Source organism: Rutilus rutilus (genome assembly GCF_951802725.1).
Source record: "Rutilus rutilus genome assembly, chromosome: 11".
In the NCBI taxonomy this organism is placed as follows: domain Eukaryota; kingdom Metazoa; phylum Chordata; class Actinopteri; order Cypriniformes; family Leuciscidae; genus Rutilus; species Rutilus rutilus.
The window spans coordinates 32,706,919-32,723,175 of record NC_140216.1 but is presented as its reverse complement, the minus strand read 5'-3'; the positions used below and the strand labels follow the sequence as shown (position 1 = coordinate 32,723,175).

Below are 16,257 nucleotides of genomic sequence, written 5' to 3'. Positions count from 1 at the left end.
TGAGATTTCGCTGTGGGAGCAAGTTCAAACAAGTGTCAAATATGGAAGTGTTATTTAAACTATTAGCGTTTTAAAGATCAATGTTAGGTGAGTATTGGATGATGGCTGATGTAATCTAATATCTGCATGTAAAAAAACCTTGACAGGCTTTAATATCTGAGAAGCTTTTTGCAACAGTTTCAAAAGTAGGCCGAGGCCTACACCATAAACCTCACATCCTACCATCCACCTCTCACCTTCCTCCACACTTTGTCAACCTGTGAAGAAACTAAGCTCAGGTGAAACAACACTATTTTAGGCAACGGGAGCTGCTGTAGCGCTTCACAGAAGAACAGACAGACATGACGATCCAACCTCCATGGTTTTGTCTACATGAAAGAGTGGGTAAGTCCCACAGAGAGTGACTGTATGTGTGAATGAGAGGCTGTGAGTACGTGTCAGTGTGTTTCGTTGCGTTTTGGGGAGGCCCTTGCGGGGGAGGATGAGAACAAAGGATTGAAATGGAGAAATAAGAGAGTGGAGTGGAGTTTAACAGTGAGTTTGCCGAATCCTCCTGAGCCATTTATCCGTCCATCTGTATCGAGCTGCAGCGAGTAATAGAGAGACAAGCTATATTCACACACAGGGGACGAAGAACACACTCACACGCTTATATATAGTTACGCCACGTTTAAAAACATCCAACACATCTGGAGCGCTCTTAAAGTGAGAGAGTAAAAAAAGTATTCAAGATGCTGCGATTGCAATGTATTTTTAGTTCAACTTCTCTAAACTAGCATGATCCATAATTTTTTTTTAAATGGAATGGAGATGGATGCATGAACACCTATGTGAACCGCCCTTAATTACGGTCTTAAAAATGGCACTTTTCACGAATAGGGTAAAAACTGGTGTCCCATTTGTTTTAATTAGCAATATTAGACATCCGGGGACAATTTTCCAAATAATTTTTTTACGGTATAAATTAGTTTTTATAAATGATAATACATAGCTGCCTTGTAAATTAAAGGATGGGGTCCCTTGCACATTTGGGGGGGGGGGCTGTGGCCAAGTTTGAAAACCCCTGCTTTAGAGTACCTATAAACCAACACAGCAAAATGAACATGAAGAACTTTTAAAAATAGCAATTCAGAATGTTACAGCTGGCCCGTATACTGCAACATAAATAAGCCAAACAACAAATTCTTCAACCAATAAATCTATTTATTTATAAGACAAGAAAACAATTATTAAACAATCAAAAGACAACCGACGTCTAGGGAGAAATAAATGTGTGTGTGGTTAATTAATGTGCACATGCTAAAAATAGTAGTACTAATATATATGTATAATTTTTGTTTTCCCTAATGAGAGAGAAATGGGAGAGACCCCACTCTAAGGTGCATGTGTCTTTATACTGACGGCATAACGGAGGGTTAAGTACTAATTGAATGCACCTGTTGCCAAGCCAGCTTTTGCACTGTTTAGCAGAGCCAACAGGGGGAAACAGGCAGGCATTACACCTCCCCCACAAAAGTGTTCCTCTAAGGACTGCAAAAATAAAAATTAAAACCAAGACTCCAACAATTATTCCTCACATCAGTGGGTTCCCGCTTACTGGGATCTAGGAAAACAGGACAGAACAAGAAGAAAAGGAAAAAGGGGATACACAACACAGAATATGTGTCAGTAATGTCAAGGTAAAGCCCCCGATATGTTTAATGTCAAGGTAAAATGGTACGTGTTTTCATACGGTGTAAAAACACCAAAGGACCATATACACAACAATTGGAATGGCAGATCATCCCAGATAAACTTGTGTGATAAAAGTGTTGGATAGCCAAGAAAAGGTCAAGTGCCACCTCCTCCACAACGGAGTAAACTCACTGATGGATATCAGTGGTTTTTTTTTTTAATAACAAATTGGATGTTACACCCCATCTTGACTTTTCAGTAAAAGAACAGCTGGCATCTACAGCTAAACAAAAAGATTGAGAAAAGTCTAGTGCAACAAGCACGGGAGCACTAGCCAACGGGGCTTTGGCTCCATCAAATGTCTGTTGAGAACAGTGGTCCACTCAAAAGGTCCTTTAGTACTTATAAGATCGGTCAAGGGTGCCACATAGATGCAAAATTTGGGCAAAACCCATGATAATAACCAGCCTTTCCCAGAAACCAATGCAATTCTGTGATTTGTAGGCACTGGAAAGATAACAAATAGACTCAATCTAAGCTTCAACTGTCCATTTCTGACTTTTTTGCCTAAATAGGTGACTATAGCTTTTCCAAATTCGCATTTTGCCAGATTTAAAGTTAAAGAGGTCCCTGTCAGGCAAGCAAATAACTGCCTTATTTGGATTAGGTGATCTGCCCAAGATGAACAATACAAAACCACATCATCCAAATAACCCTCACAGCCAGATAATCCAGACAACACCTTATTTATGAGGCGCCAGAGGGTGGTTGGAGCATTTCAAACACTGCTATATCGGAGGGTTAAGTACTAACTGAATGCATCTGTTGCTCAGCTGGCATCTACACTGTTTAGCAGAGACAGCAGGAGAAAAACAGGCAGAACCCTATAGAACAAAGTTCCTCATAAGAGGATGGTTTTCTGCTGATCCTAATGCACTACTAAGTTTATTGTATTCCAATGTCCAGCAGAAAGAGGTCAGCGCGCATTGACGGCAGACAAACAGACAAACAGACAAACACACTCACTGAAATATAAGATTCAAAGTCACAACCAATCCCATCCCTCCATTAGCCGACACAGACGAGCCATTAGAAAACATCAATACCACGGCAGCCAGACAGCCCATGGTGCTCTTGGTGAGGTCAGACCATCAAGCCAAGGGCGAGGGATTTGAGTTCCAGCGCTGGCGGGCAGGGAGAGTCAGCCAACCGCAAGGGGGGGATGATTTGGTTACGGTCCTGATCTGTCCAGCACAGTCGTGCCCCTGAGCAGGACACTTAACTACGACTGCTCTGGTGGCTTTCGTCTGGCACCAAAACCAACTTTTTATAACCTGCCTTGGAAGACCTTCAGGACATTCAGAAAAAAATACTAATTTAGCAGCTCTTCCATTTGAAACTAAAAGCCAACATAGTAATGATGATCCTAGAATCTAGTTTCACGGTAATTTACATTTCAAGACGGTATCTGCTTTAGACTATACCATTCAAAAGGTGTTTTCAAAAAAATTTATTAATACTTTAATTCAGAAAAGAGGCATTAAATTGATACAAAGTGAGGGTCAAATGATTTCCATTTCAAATAAATGTTGTTCTTTTGAGCTTTCTATTTCATCAAAGAATCCTGAAAGAAATGGACAATTATGAGAAATGTTTTTATTTATTTTTTGAGCAGCAAATCAGCATATTAGAATGTGACACTGAAGACTCGAGTAATGATGCTGAAAATTCAACTTTGCATAACAGGAATAAATTACATTTTAAAATATATTCAAATACAAAAGTGTTACTTTAAATTCTAATAATATTTCACAATATTACTGTTTTTACTCTATTTTTGCTCAAATAAATGCAGCCTTCTTTCAGAAACTTTAAAAAAATCTTGCCAACACAAATAAATGTTGTGTTAAAATAATAATGTTGTTATTGTTAATTCATCGCATCAACTTTTGATGAATTTTAACATCTGTTAGAATCTAGTACTTTTAGCCTCCTGCCTCTTTAATTTGTGAAGGGAGTCGAAAAAGCACAGGAAATGATGCAGAGAAGAGGCAAGATCAGGATATGCCACATGTGCTCTACACACCACGACGAGGTATGTGTGCTAAACGCTAGGCCGTGGCTTTTACGCCACATTGATTATTGATGTTAATGGACGATAACACTCAGTCTCACCACAAGTCCATCTAAACTCCAGATGGCAGCAGTCAGTTCAACGTTCCCAACTCAACTTGATCTGTCACGGCATTACATTCCAGCTGATTTGGCGCTCAAAATAAAAGGCTGCTCTCTGCAGAGCCAATGGGTGGAGCTTGACATCCAGCTCCCCCTCTTTGGACATAATGGGTGGGGCTTGAAGGTCCAGACACACCCCAAACCTAATTAGGTCAAGCTCAACCCATTAGATCCAGAGTGGGGGAGCTGGACGTCATTTGGCTCTGCAGTGAGCAAAAGTTTAGGGTTGGTGCAATGCAAGCCAACTTTAGAAACAAACATTTAGCCCATTTTATCTTTAATACAGAGTGCAAATAGTCATGCGAAAAGGCTGCGTTTAAAATAAGTCCCCCACCGGCGTGTTTCAGTGGCTCATTAGTTCATCATGGAGCGTTTGGTTGGTAATGTCTTAATTTCTGAAGACCCCACGAGGGGGTTGGAGGCAAGAGGACTAATAAAATCTCACATCCAGTGGGGGTGTTAACCATAATGAGCCCGAGCACAAAAGGGTGAATTTACCAAGACTGTGAAACGAATACAACTTAAAGAACAGGAATAAAATAATTCAAATGAATATGACAAGGCAAAATGAAAAAGATAATATCTGAGAAAATGTGAATTATTTCACGCCCAGGGAACAGATGGCTGAGGTAATAGGTATTGGTTAAAAAGAGCTTTCATTCCTCTCGAGGCTCAAAGGGAAATTTGTGAAACTGCAGAGCATGTATAAATGAACAACCTTCTTCTTATTAGATGTAAAAAGATCTTGATGCAAGCTACAATAAAAAAGGACACTAAGAAAGTCTGAAAGGAAGGGGGGGAAAACAGTGAGATGAAACAAAAAAAAAATTACTTTCTGATCTAACTTTGTCTTCCCTGTTCTCTGGGAAAAATGTAGTTCTGGAGAATTGTTTTGAGAATTTTCATTCGTCCACGGCATGAAGCCATGTCAGACAAACAAAAAGCTCTGAGCAAATGGCTGCACAGGATAATTGAGGCCTATCAGTCCTCAGTGTGCCATTAAAAAATAACATTCTCACTGAGAAAAGCAGCGGGGAAAATGCATGTTAAAAGAGAAGCGCAGCGAGAAACAGGGCGAGCCGACATTCCGAGAGAAATAGGTTTCTGAACATGACTAATTATTTAGCAACCAAGCTTTTTTTTTTTTTTTTCTTGTTCGCTGTGAAAACGTTAAACAGCTGAAACGTCCCAAACAGCTTTTTTAAACAACTTATCAGCTCTGGTATGTGTTACGCATTCAGCTTTGTTTACATATTCATATTACAAAAATGTTATTTCACAAATTTTCTTTGGACGCGTCACGTGACTTAGACTTTAAACAGGACTGCACATCAAACAGACTGTACTTCCTTCAAAGCCTTTTTGAGTTTGTGTTAAATAAAATATGGTGTCTTCTCTGACTATATATATATATATATATATATATATTTATATAGTGGGGTTCACAAGACTGAAACCACATAGAAAATCTGATTTTTTTTATTTTGATCATTTAAACATGGAAATAAACAGCATTATACCTTTTTAAAATCCTTAAAAATCAATATGACATAAAATGCATAAGTCATATTTAAGAGCCTGCTCTATTTATGATCACTAATCAAATAAATATTAATATATATATATATATATATATACATATATACATATACACACACACTGCACTTGATTTTACATATATACATGTAAAATCAAGTGCGGTAATTAAACCAAATAAGACCATAATTCAACATTCTCACATTCATGTTATTCATTTAAACTTTTCACAGTTGTTATGCTGAAAATATCATTTTGCATAAAAAATACAGTGGATGCATTTTCAGTATTGATATTATTAGCTATGTATTTTTAGATTTTCAAGATATAATATTAATATTAATAATCAGTGTGAAATTTCTATTATATAACAGTTTTCAAAACTAAGATAATATTTTTACATTTATGTTCATTGTTTCAACGTTGTTACGCTGGTAATATAATTTTTAATATAATTTTTTTTTTTTTATATTTTCATTTAACGAGTGTGTGTTTATCTAGTGTTGACGTCTTGTCATGCTGAGAGTGTGTCTCATATATTAATGTTGGAAATATCATTGTTAATAGAAAAATGAAAAATACATTAGATACATTTTCAATACTGATATTTTTTACGTTTTCAAAATATTTTCTAGAACTAATATTTATATTTTTAAATAAATGTGAAATGTTCTATATAAATTCTAAAACAGTTGTTCAATACTCAGAAATTCATGTTAATTGTTTCAACTTTTCACACTTGTTTTTAATAATAAATAACTGAAAATATTGATATGTTTAGCTGTGTGTTTTCATATAAAAAATATTTATATTCTCAAATAAATGTGACATTTTATTTACAATTTTTCTTTACAAAGATTTTGCTTTATAATTCTAAAACGGTTTATCAGGGAAAAATAAAGCATTCTTTCGAGACTAAAGGCCATTCACACCAAGGACGATAACTATGAAGATAAAGATATAGTTCTAAAAATCGTTCTCAATATTAAAGAATAGCAGAGTTCACACCACAGCTTTAACGATAACGGCACAGAGAAACGGTATTGTTGGAATCACTTTCAGAACGATTTTAACCAGCTGATGAATGATTGACAGCCAATCAGAATCCATCCTGCAGTAGCGCATTTAAAGAGACAGACAAGCACGCGCTTACAATAAACAGAACGATATCATCCGCTGCTGTGGACGCTAATATAGTTATCTTTACAGTTATCATTCTTTGGCGTAAACGGGCCTTAACAGTCATTTTTGCAATTTTGACTAAACTATTTTGACTATGTTAGCCAGAAAGATAATCTTGGTGACAAATCAGCAGTATATGCAACAACAGAATAGAATACAATCACAGAAACCTTTACGTTTACAAGGTATAAAAGCGGATGTAGAAGATCAATGAATATAAAGTTTGTGTGGCATGGCAGCACTGGCCAGAAGGGATGAGTGACAGTCCTGTCAACTGTCTGGAAAAGCTCTCACACTGGCTCCGGGCCATTCCTATTGTTGAGCGCTGATTGGTCTCAGATTGTTGGACCCTGCTGTATATATCAATGGCAAAAAGCCAATTTACCCGAATTCACCCTGTTATGCATCCGTGCTCTACGGATAAAAGCACCTGGCAGATGGCCGAATGTGGCATTCCTTCAGGAATTCCAATTCCAGTTGTGTAAGGTTATTTAATAATGACAATCATCTTTTGGAAGACCGCTGATGTACTGTACCTTTCCCCAGGTCTTAATCAAACAGTAATGCAAAGCTATTTTAAGGTCTCCTACAGTAGTCAGTGTTCTTCATAAACTAAGCGACGTGTCTGACACAAAAGATCCTTTGCGGACTGTGTCCTTGCGCAGGGAGGGAACGAGAGAGACTGGAGCTGGTGACAGAGCGTTGTCAAGACGACAGATGCGGGAGCCTGAAGTGGGCCCTCAAGGCAAGGCTGAGGGGAGGCTCGCTGGGTCTCGCTGGAACCAGGCCACAATGGACGGCAGGTTTGTCAAAAGCCATTAGCAGTGTAGGATAAAAGGACAGGGTTGAGTGGAGGTGGAGGATACCTCTGGAAACCCTCAGGCAGTTTGGTCAGGTATATATTTTTGTTACATATACACACTACTGGTCAAGAGGTTTGGGTAAGTAAGATTATTTAAAAAAAAATTGGGAAAGAAACTAATACTTCTATTCAGCACTGATGTGTTGAATTGATCAAAATTGTCATTGGTATTTTCCTTTCAAATAAATCAAAGAATCCTGAAAAATGTGTCAGTTTCCACAAAAATATTAAGCAAAACAGCTTTTTGTTGTTGATAATGATAATAATCAGAAATGTTTCTTGAGCAGCAAATCAGTATATTAGAATGATTTCTGAAGGATCATGTGACACTGAAGACTGGAGTAATGATGCTGAAAATACAGCTTTGCATCACAAAAAATAAAAATAAAAATTGCAATAGTTCATGATATTCCTGTGTATATCTCAGGTAAATGCAGCCTTGGTGAGCATTAGAGACTTCTTTCACATTTTTACTGACCCCAAAACATTTTAAGTGTAAATATAATAATATAAATGGCATTTCATAAAAAATTATTTAAAAAAGTTAATCTATTAATAATATTAAAAACAGTTATTTAAATAATTACATATACATACATATATATACACACACACACATATATTATATTATATATATATATATATATATATATATATACACAGACAATTATTTATTAAAATAAAATATTTATAAATTATATTACTAATAATATATATATATATATATATACACACACACTATTTATTAAAATAATATATTTATAAATTATATTACTAATAATATACACCTTTTTGACAATATACAATATTTGTATATAAATATTAATATATTAAACTATTGTGTATGTACATATTATATTTAATATTTCTAATATATATATATATATATATATATATAGTAATTTTTATATAATCATATACTATATATATATATTTCTAATATATTGTAATTTGTATATAATCATATACTATATATATATATATATACTCAAATAATACATATTTATAAATATTATTAATATATTAATAATAATATATTACATTTTATATAATATACAATAAAGATTTTTATATAAATAAGCTGTATTATTAATAAATATTAATATATTAATAACCTACTGTGTGTGTGTTTGTGTGTGTGTAAATATATATATATATATAATTTTATACTAATAATAAACATTATATAACAAATATAAACATATGAATATATGAAACCAATTTCTAACTGGTTCTATGTATCTTAGTGACGTTTGAGGACAGGATTCAGTTAATGTTGTTTGTGTGACTGCATGTTTCTGTCAGTTTGACCTCTGACGGAGCACATCCCAGCGCTGATCCCACTGACAACATGTGACCCACTTTTTGGGACGTGTGCTCGAGGAGTTTAGCAGCTCGTCATGCCACTCCTGCCGTACAAAAAAACCACACCAACATTCTTCAAGGATTGCGTTTGGGTGGATCAGAATCTGTGTAAGCTGTGTATCTTCATCCTGCTGCATCACGAGCGCTCCTGAGAGGCAGTGAACACACTGCGTTTGATCGCAAAACACGAGATGCAGAAAATATGAAGTCAACAAACAGACAAAGCACTTAGAAATCCACCAGGTTTTAATTACAACCAGTATACAAAAATAATGTGACAGGACAAAAACTGGGACTTGGAATGTACACGGTTTTGTTTCCGCTCCAAATAAACACTCCACACAAGTTTAAGTGTTTCTATTAGTGTTAATCAGTGGAACATCTTAGTGATGCCAGAGCACCCTTTTCCCCTAAAAGAGACTAAATATCTTACACAATAAAAAATAAAATAAAAATAAAAATAAAAAAGCAGCAAGCCAAACGCAAAACAACCGAATGGCGTGGAGGTAATGCAGCGCTGCGTATCAATTAGTAATGTGTTTGCTAGTTCTCTAATTTATTTATAGTGTTCACAAGTAGCTGATGAGAGGGAACAGGCAATGAAAACACGTGGAATGGCAATTTTGCCTAATGGCTCCGAGTTGCTTTGAGACTAGAGGCAGATGCAAACTGGAGATGCCATAACCCATTCCTGTTGTCAGAAATTAAGAGTAGTGGCTGCGTAATTGCATGCCAGAAACATTGGGTTTTAACCTGGCAGTGTTCTGCCCGCTGTGGCACCATTTTCAGAAAGGATTAGTGCCCCAGTGCTTCCCACTTCATCTGGGAGTCTTTCAGGGTTATAAAGCCCCATGACCAGTGAGGAACGGAGGAAACTAATATGAATCTTGATAATGTCTTTTACTGAACAGGATAATACTGGTGTATGTCAGCGTAATAGTTTCTCACGTTGCTTTTAACTGCGGAGAATAAATCCTGGATGGACACAGTGTGCGCGGGGTGATCTGAGGGCGAATCTCACAAAGAAAACAAAAAAACATGCCTGGTTCATATTTCAGCCCATCATCAACAGGAAATAAAAAGTAAATAAGAAAAAAAATGATATGATTTTTAGCATTGTACCATTATTTTCATGAAAATTATGCAATATAATCATTGAAATACTGGATTTAAAAATACATTACAAAAATAACTCAAATGTAAACTCTTTGCACCATTAAAGCATTTACATTTTTCTTGAGTTCATTTTGTAGTGATGTATTTTTATTTGGAATAAATATTTTAAAATTGAAATATTCAGATTAACAAAATGTAATAAAATTAAGATCATTAGTCATAATAAAATAATGCACATTTTAACTTTTAAAATGTCATATTTCAGCCCAATACAACAAGGAATTTATTTAGCTATTTATAGGAAAATTATGATTTTTTTTTTTAGCATTGTTTAGTTATTTTCATAAAGTATGCATATTTTCTTTGCCATGTATAAGATTTATTTATTGGCAAAATTAACTCAACTAAAATAATATTTTCACCATTAAAACATTTACGTTTTTAACTGAGATAATTTTGAAGTGATTTTTTATTTAATATTTAATATTAATATTTTGAAAATTCGGATGAAATGTAATAAAATTAAGATTGTTACAGTCATGAAAAAAAAAAAACGATGCACATTTGACCAATGAATTTCCATGACTTAAGATTTCATTTCAAAAAGGGGACATTTTTTTTATTATATTTTGCTATGAATAGGACCATTATGATTTTTAGTGTTTTCATAACAGTGATGCATATTTTCTATATAAAATAAAAATACATTACAAAATTAACTCGACTAAAATGTAAACTATTTACACTATTAAAACATTTACGTTTTACTCGTTAATTTAGAAGTGATATATTTTTATTTATATAACATTTAAACAATATTCAGATTATATAAAATAAATCTAATAAAATTAATATTGTTAAAGTCATTAAATAATTATGCACTTTTCTAGGTCTATTTCCAGGTTCTTCATGACCGTTGGAACAATCGTCTTTAAACAAAATGTAATTTATTATTTCTTTCCTCTGAGTCACAGGTGTCATATGACCAGGACATGTGCGTGAGATCCACCCGCTACAGTCGAGTGAGTGTGTGTGTTTATCTAGTGTTGACCTTTTGTCATGCTGAGAGTGTGTGTCATGTCATTGAGGGCTGAGAGAGCAAAAAGTTGTCAGTGCAAAAAGTTTGTGTGCGAACGTCAATCCCTACTGTACTTCAACACAGGCCGCGACCCAGTTACTACCTAACTAGTGTGCGTCGGGGAGGCTACATCTGCTGAACTCGCAGTAGTCACGCCTGTCGAAATCACCGGACTCAAGGCAGCTGAGGTTATTCTCATCTACTCTGGGATATTAAACTACTTCTGCTTTTATATTTGGTGTTGGCCATAACTGACCACTACATCTGTTATTTACAGTACTGATAAATAACACTTTTCTCTCACTGGATTTCTTGATGATAAATACATACATATACAGTATATAGATATCTCACACACAGGACACGTCACGTCATAATACACACCATCAAAACCTCACAGGATAACACTGGTTTTCCATCCATAGTATATAACAAACTAAACAAACAAAAAGAAGAGAGTATAGATCGTTCTCACAAGTATTGACAAAGATTGGTTGCAGTACAGCAGTTACGTGATGTGATATGAAACCGTGGACAGTTGCAGTTTTTACACAAAAGAAACAGGAAGTCTGACGCCAGGCAACAGCGTTCAGTCCAAGTGTTCGTCATACACATAGTGTCACAACCCGACAGCACAACACAACATTCAGAGTGAATGAATAACAAGTGTAAATCAGCTCGGGATGGCATCCACAGCTGATGAGTTAATAATGAGTTGCACCATAATGTGGAGCAATTAAGGATCATCACGTGGGGGCAATTTGCCGTCTTGTTTTTCTTCTTTCCTTAATATTGTTGATTGATTGCAGTCTTTAAGTCTAGCATTAATTTACAATATACAGGGATTTCACCATCGCATGAATTGTGGCAAGCCTCCAACCCTAAAAACACATCCCAGAAGGCACTTACATCAACTTATCAAAACATACCGTTTTGTTTTATTATATTGAGAACGCGTGGATAGATGGTATCTTTCATCTCTAAACATTACCAGATAACCAGGCGAAGTCCGGGTCATATTTCACTCCAAAATCAGACATCAACTAAATTACAGAAATATATAGTGTCTGCTTTGCATTATGGCATTATATTCTTCATGATTAAACTGATGCTTCCATACATTTACATTAACCATAATATATTTTTGATATAAATTGTGATAAACTATTACATGTGTGTATGCATGCATGTATGTTACTTAATTGTCTTTATGTGAATTAAAGTTACTTTAGATTCTGCAGTAAAATATGACCCAGACATATTCTTTTTCCCCCAATTATTTCAATAATTAATCGCTATGTAGCCTTGGGATTGTGCAAATGAGAACATGGCATCACATCTAACCCTTAATACTAAAATTCTATAGTAACATTCAGAAAAGTTCAACCAAAGATTCTATTAAAACACGAATACTAAGAGTTGATAAAACTTGATTTGGCAACATTGCTCTTTTAGTATTCTCAAGTCTCGAATAGCATTTGTCAAGTCAAACGTTCACAACTGTCGTCAGTAAATCACAAGACATCACAGGCCTCTCTGAATGCATGAATCTGCCAGACATTGACTCCAATTTCATAACTAAACAGGTAAAGTTAATACATTTACTACTGCAAACAACACACTATTGGCCGACGCATTAAGCTCCCCTTCTCTCTCTCTGCATCTTCTTTTTTCCGTCAACATTTTTTCAAGGCCTTAGCAGCTCTCAGAAAAGTAGCTTTCCCATCCTTAATTTTCAGTGCAGTGATGCAACTTGAAGAGCTTTAGGGAGGGGAAAAAAAATTAACAGCCTTGCAAATCTGCAGCGTGGGTGAACATTGTAGGCTATGGCTAGAGTAACTACTGTCTTTACAGTCACAGGGTCCAGATAGTATAATCTCCAAATTACTCATGCTATATCAGCTATGCTGGATACAGAGTTCTTTCTGGGTTGCGTCGCATTGGTGAGTGTGTTGCTCCTTTGTCATTATCGCTCTAACCTCCCTCCACCGAAGGCTCGATGCTGTGAAAGCAAGGATGAATGAGTCACGGCTCAAGTAATTCAGAGCACTGCCAAAGCATCCATACAAGCTGCATGATATTATGCAAAACACGAATTCGCCGACACCCGGAGACAAATGAATCCACATCTGGACTCACTGTTACGGTTACACACACATAGTTAACAAAATGTCTGAAATGTCGTCTTTTGTCATTTTTAAAAAAGTCGGCTTATGCGCGAGGCATTAAAACAAACCATTGACCCGCTCTAGAGGGATGCGGTTAAAGTGAGTGTCCTAATCTCGCTGCTGAACATACGGTGAGTGCGCCTTGTCCCTTGACCTTTTTTCACAGCTGGCAGCTTTTCAAGACCGTGGACTCCGCTGAACCTGGCAACATATGCCGGCTGGCTTAACGGTCCCTGCTGGGGTCCATCCGCGCTTCGCTGTCCAAATAATCCCACACTCAAAAGGCACATCAGTTGCGTTTCTCTCAAGGCCCCGCCTTCCCCACAGATCTATGATGTGCATTAATCGACTTAATCTGTTGTAGTGAAGCTAAGAGACAAAAACAACAGTGCAAGCCTATTTCCTCCTGGAAGGATTCGTGCTAATGCGAGAGGCTGAAGTCGTGCTGAAGTGCTCCAGTCTGCAGTTTTTAGATGTAGCATTCTATGGTTTTGATATAACTGGATTAATCGAGGGGCGGGGGGTGGATGGGGAACATGCATCAGCCCAAAATGCACACGGCTAATGCACAACACTCTGAATTAAACATGGCCTGGAACAAACTGCAGAGGCTGACCGGAGAGTCCGAAGAGGGAAAAAAACAAAACACCATTACGCCTCTGCCGAGAACTTGAGTGAATCAGAAAATTCCTTTAGCGTAACAAGACATCCGATTAATGAACAAGAACTAAAAAATTGTGGAGGAAAGTTAAAAGCGTTCGCTGCTGGAGTTGATCGGCGGCACAGATGAATGACCCAGATGCTGGAGCGAACGTTGCGTTGTCTGTTTTCTGTTTAGCTAACAAAACATCCAGCTGTTCTCGAAGACGACATTCTCTGCGATTGATAAAAGAAGCCGAACACAACCTGGCGAGAGCGGCCTTAGCTTCTGGGTCACAGATGCTGAGCCACTTGTGCAATGTAGCATTGAAAACCCTGTATGGGCAATCACAGGGCTTTCTATTCGCTTCAAAGGGCCTACTTGAGTATTGTGCTCATGGGTGTGAATGAACCACAGAAGGATGGATTCTGACTAGAATGGGCGTTAACAACAGGTTACAGTTACATGACAATCAAATCACTTATGATATCTCTTAAAAGTACGCATCGTGAGGCAGGCAAAATTAATGTTTTTTCTGCTTGATAATGAGTGTTTTCATCCACAGATGTGACATTAACCATTCTGCTTCCACTCCTCAGATGGCACGTTTCCGTCTTTGTTTTAAAAGGTCAAGTAAATATCAGTCAGGTGTATTATCTGCTTCTTCTAGACATAGATGGCAGTCCGGGAGATGATTGAGCCGTCTCGTTGAGACTCCATGTCGTCATCCAGGTAAGGAGCACACTCGTCCTCGTGCCGGTGGATTTGGTAGCTGGGCGGAAGTACGTGTAATCGGTCGTACCTTTCGTCCTCTTCCTCTTCCTCCAAGCTGTCGTTCAGGGCGTCGAACTTCCTTCGCACCGCTTCATTCAGCTCGCCGCTAAGAAGGATGTCATGGGCGGTTGGCGGGCTGGTTGTCATGTGAGGGAACTCATTGCATTTCTCTGTCAGGGCTCCCGGCTCGCTTTCGCGGTAGGTGTAGATCGGGCCATTGTTGTTGGCCCCTGTGCCGTTCTTGCTGGCCTTCTTGCCTCCAAAAAGACGGGTTTTGTTGCCGTAAGCGCCCTGCTCGCCGTCGCCCGAATATCCATGCTGCTGGCGACGACTTCGCATCACTAACACGGTGACCAACGCGCCGACCAAAACGAGGGCCAAGAAGCTGCCCAGGATGGCTCCGGCCACCATGCCTGCACTGGAGGGGTCTTCAGTCGACTCTGCAGAGGAGGGGAGGGGCACAAAAGAGGGAGTTGCTGCTTGGTGATGGGAGCTATTCTTCACCATACATGGTGGTGGTGTACGATTTGGTTCAGTTTAGCCTGTGAAATGGTTTTTGGCTGCCCCCAGTTCCCAGCTACAAGTCCTATGGTGTGAGCCAAGTTTGCCGGATCCGCTCTCGGTTCTCGATTCAAGAAAACAACACAAACGTCCGTTCCTTCTACGCTCGGGAGCTGACCAGGTGAAATTACACTACACATATAGAGAGCAAGAAAGAGAAACACACAGATGGAGAAGGGATGTAAAGATTATGTCACAGTATGGTCATGCAAAGATGAAGAATCGTAAGTTATGCTGGGAACGCAGTCTTCCAGCTAACGTCAGCTAATTGGTCAGATTGTGCATTCCCACCAAATTCCCGGGAATGTGTCCAAGTCACAAACACTAAAGGAACACCTGCTTCAGGAAGGATTAGCCCCATTTCATGCTGCAACCCACAGGGCCTGCATGGAATGTGCTGCTGAGGCAGCGTGCTCAATACAGGAAGTGATGTCTATATATATATATATTTACTTACAGTCTGATTTAATCAAAAGTTTTCTGACTGAGCCTGTCTGTGCAACTTATAGAACAGTAATTTGCAAGGCCACTGTATTGATTTTGGTTACATTACTGCATTACACTGGTCAATATATTAAAAACGCTGGTCATACAGCTAACCTTATAAATATGCAAAGCAAGAGAATTAGGAAATAGTGCATGAGTTTGAGGTTTTCTAAGAAGTTAAAATGGATTAAAAGTTCACTGATTTTAAAAGAACAAACAGCTAGACTTTTTCTTGTTAGTCCAAAGCTCTTTGCTACACTGCTAAAGTGTTGTAAGTGCCAAGATATTGCTAAGTGGTCTCTTAAATCGCTTTGAAACACAACAGGACACTTTCTTCAAGATGCACAAATTGCAAAATCATTTCCATTCAGTATTTTAATAATCATTCAAAAAGACTCAAACTCAAGAAATGCTATTTTGAATCATAATAGAAAGCATTGTTTTACATATTATATTTATTGATCAAGTCATATGGTTGCAATGTATATGGTTGTTTAAATAATAATAATAATAAATAAAATGCTAATTCGTCCAGGCAGAAAACACCACTACTGTGTATTGCTAGAAGAATTACAACAGT

The 16,257-nt window shown here is 37.3% G+C and overlaps 1 protein-coding gene across 2 annotated transcripts in view; it reads right to left on the bottom strand.

Annotated features, from left to right (window-relative positions):
* pvrl2l (PVR cell adhesion molecule related 2 like) overlaps nucleotides 1-16,257 on the bottom strand; it is a 149,632-nt gene that overhangs the window by 51,150 nt on the left and 82,225 nt on the right. The window contains exon 7 of one of the 2 annotated variants that reach the window (XM_084423505.1): nucleotides 10,486-15,070. The exons of the other annotated variant lie outside the window; for it this stretch is intronic. Within the exon in view, the coding sequence (XP_084279631.1) occupies nucleotides 14,523-15,070 (548 nt within the window). The 3' untranslated portion in view covers nucleotides 10,486-14,522. Of the gene's footprint in view, nucleotides 1-10,485; nucleotides 15,071-16,257 lie in introns of those variants that run through there. 2 annotated transcript variants of the gene reach the window in all.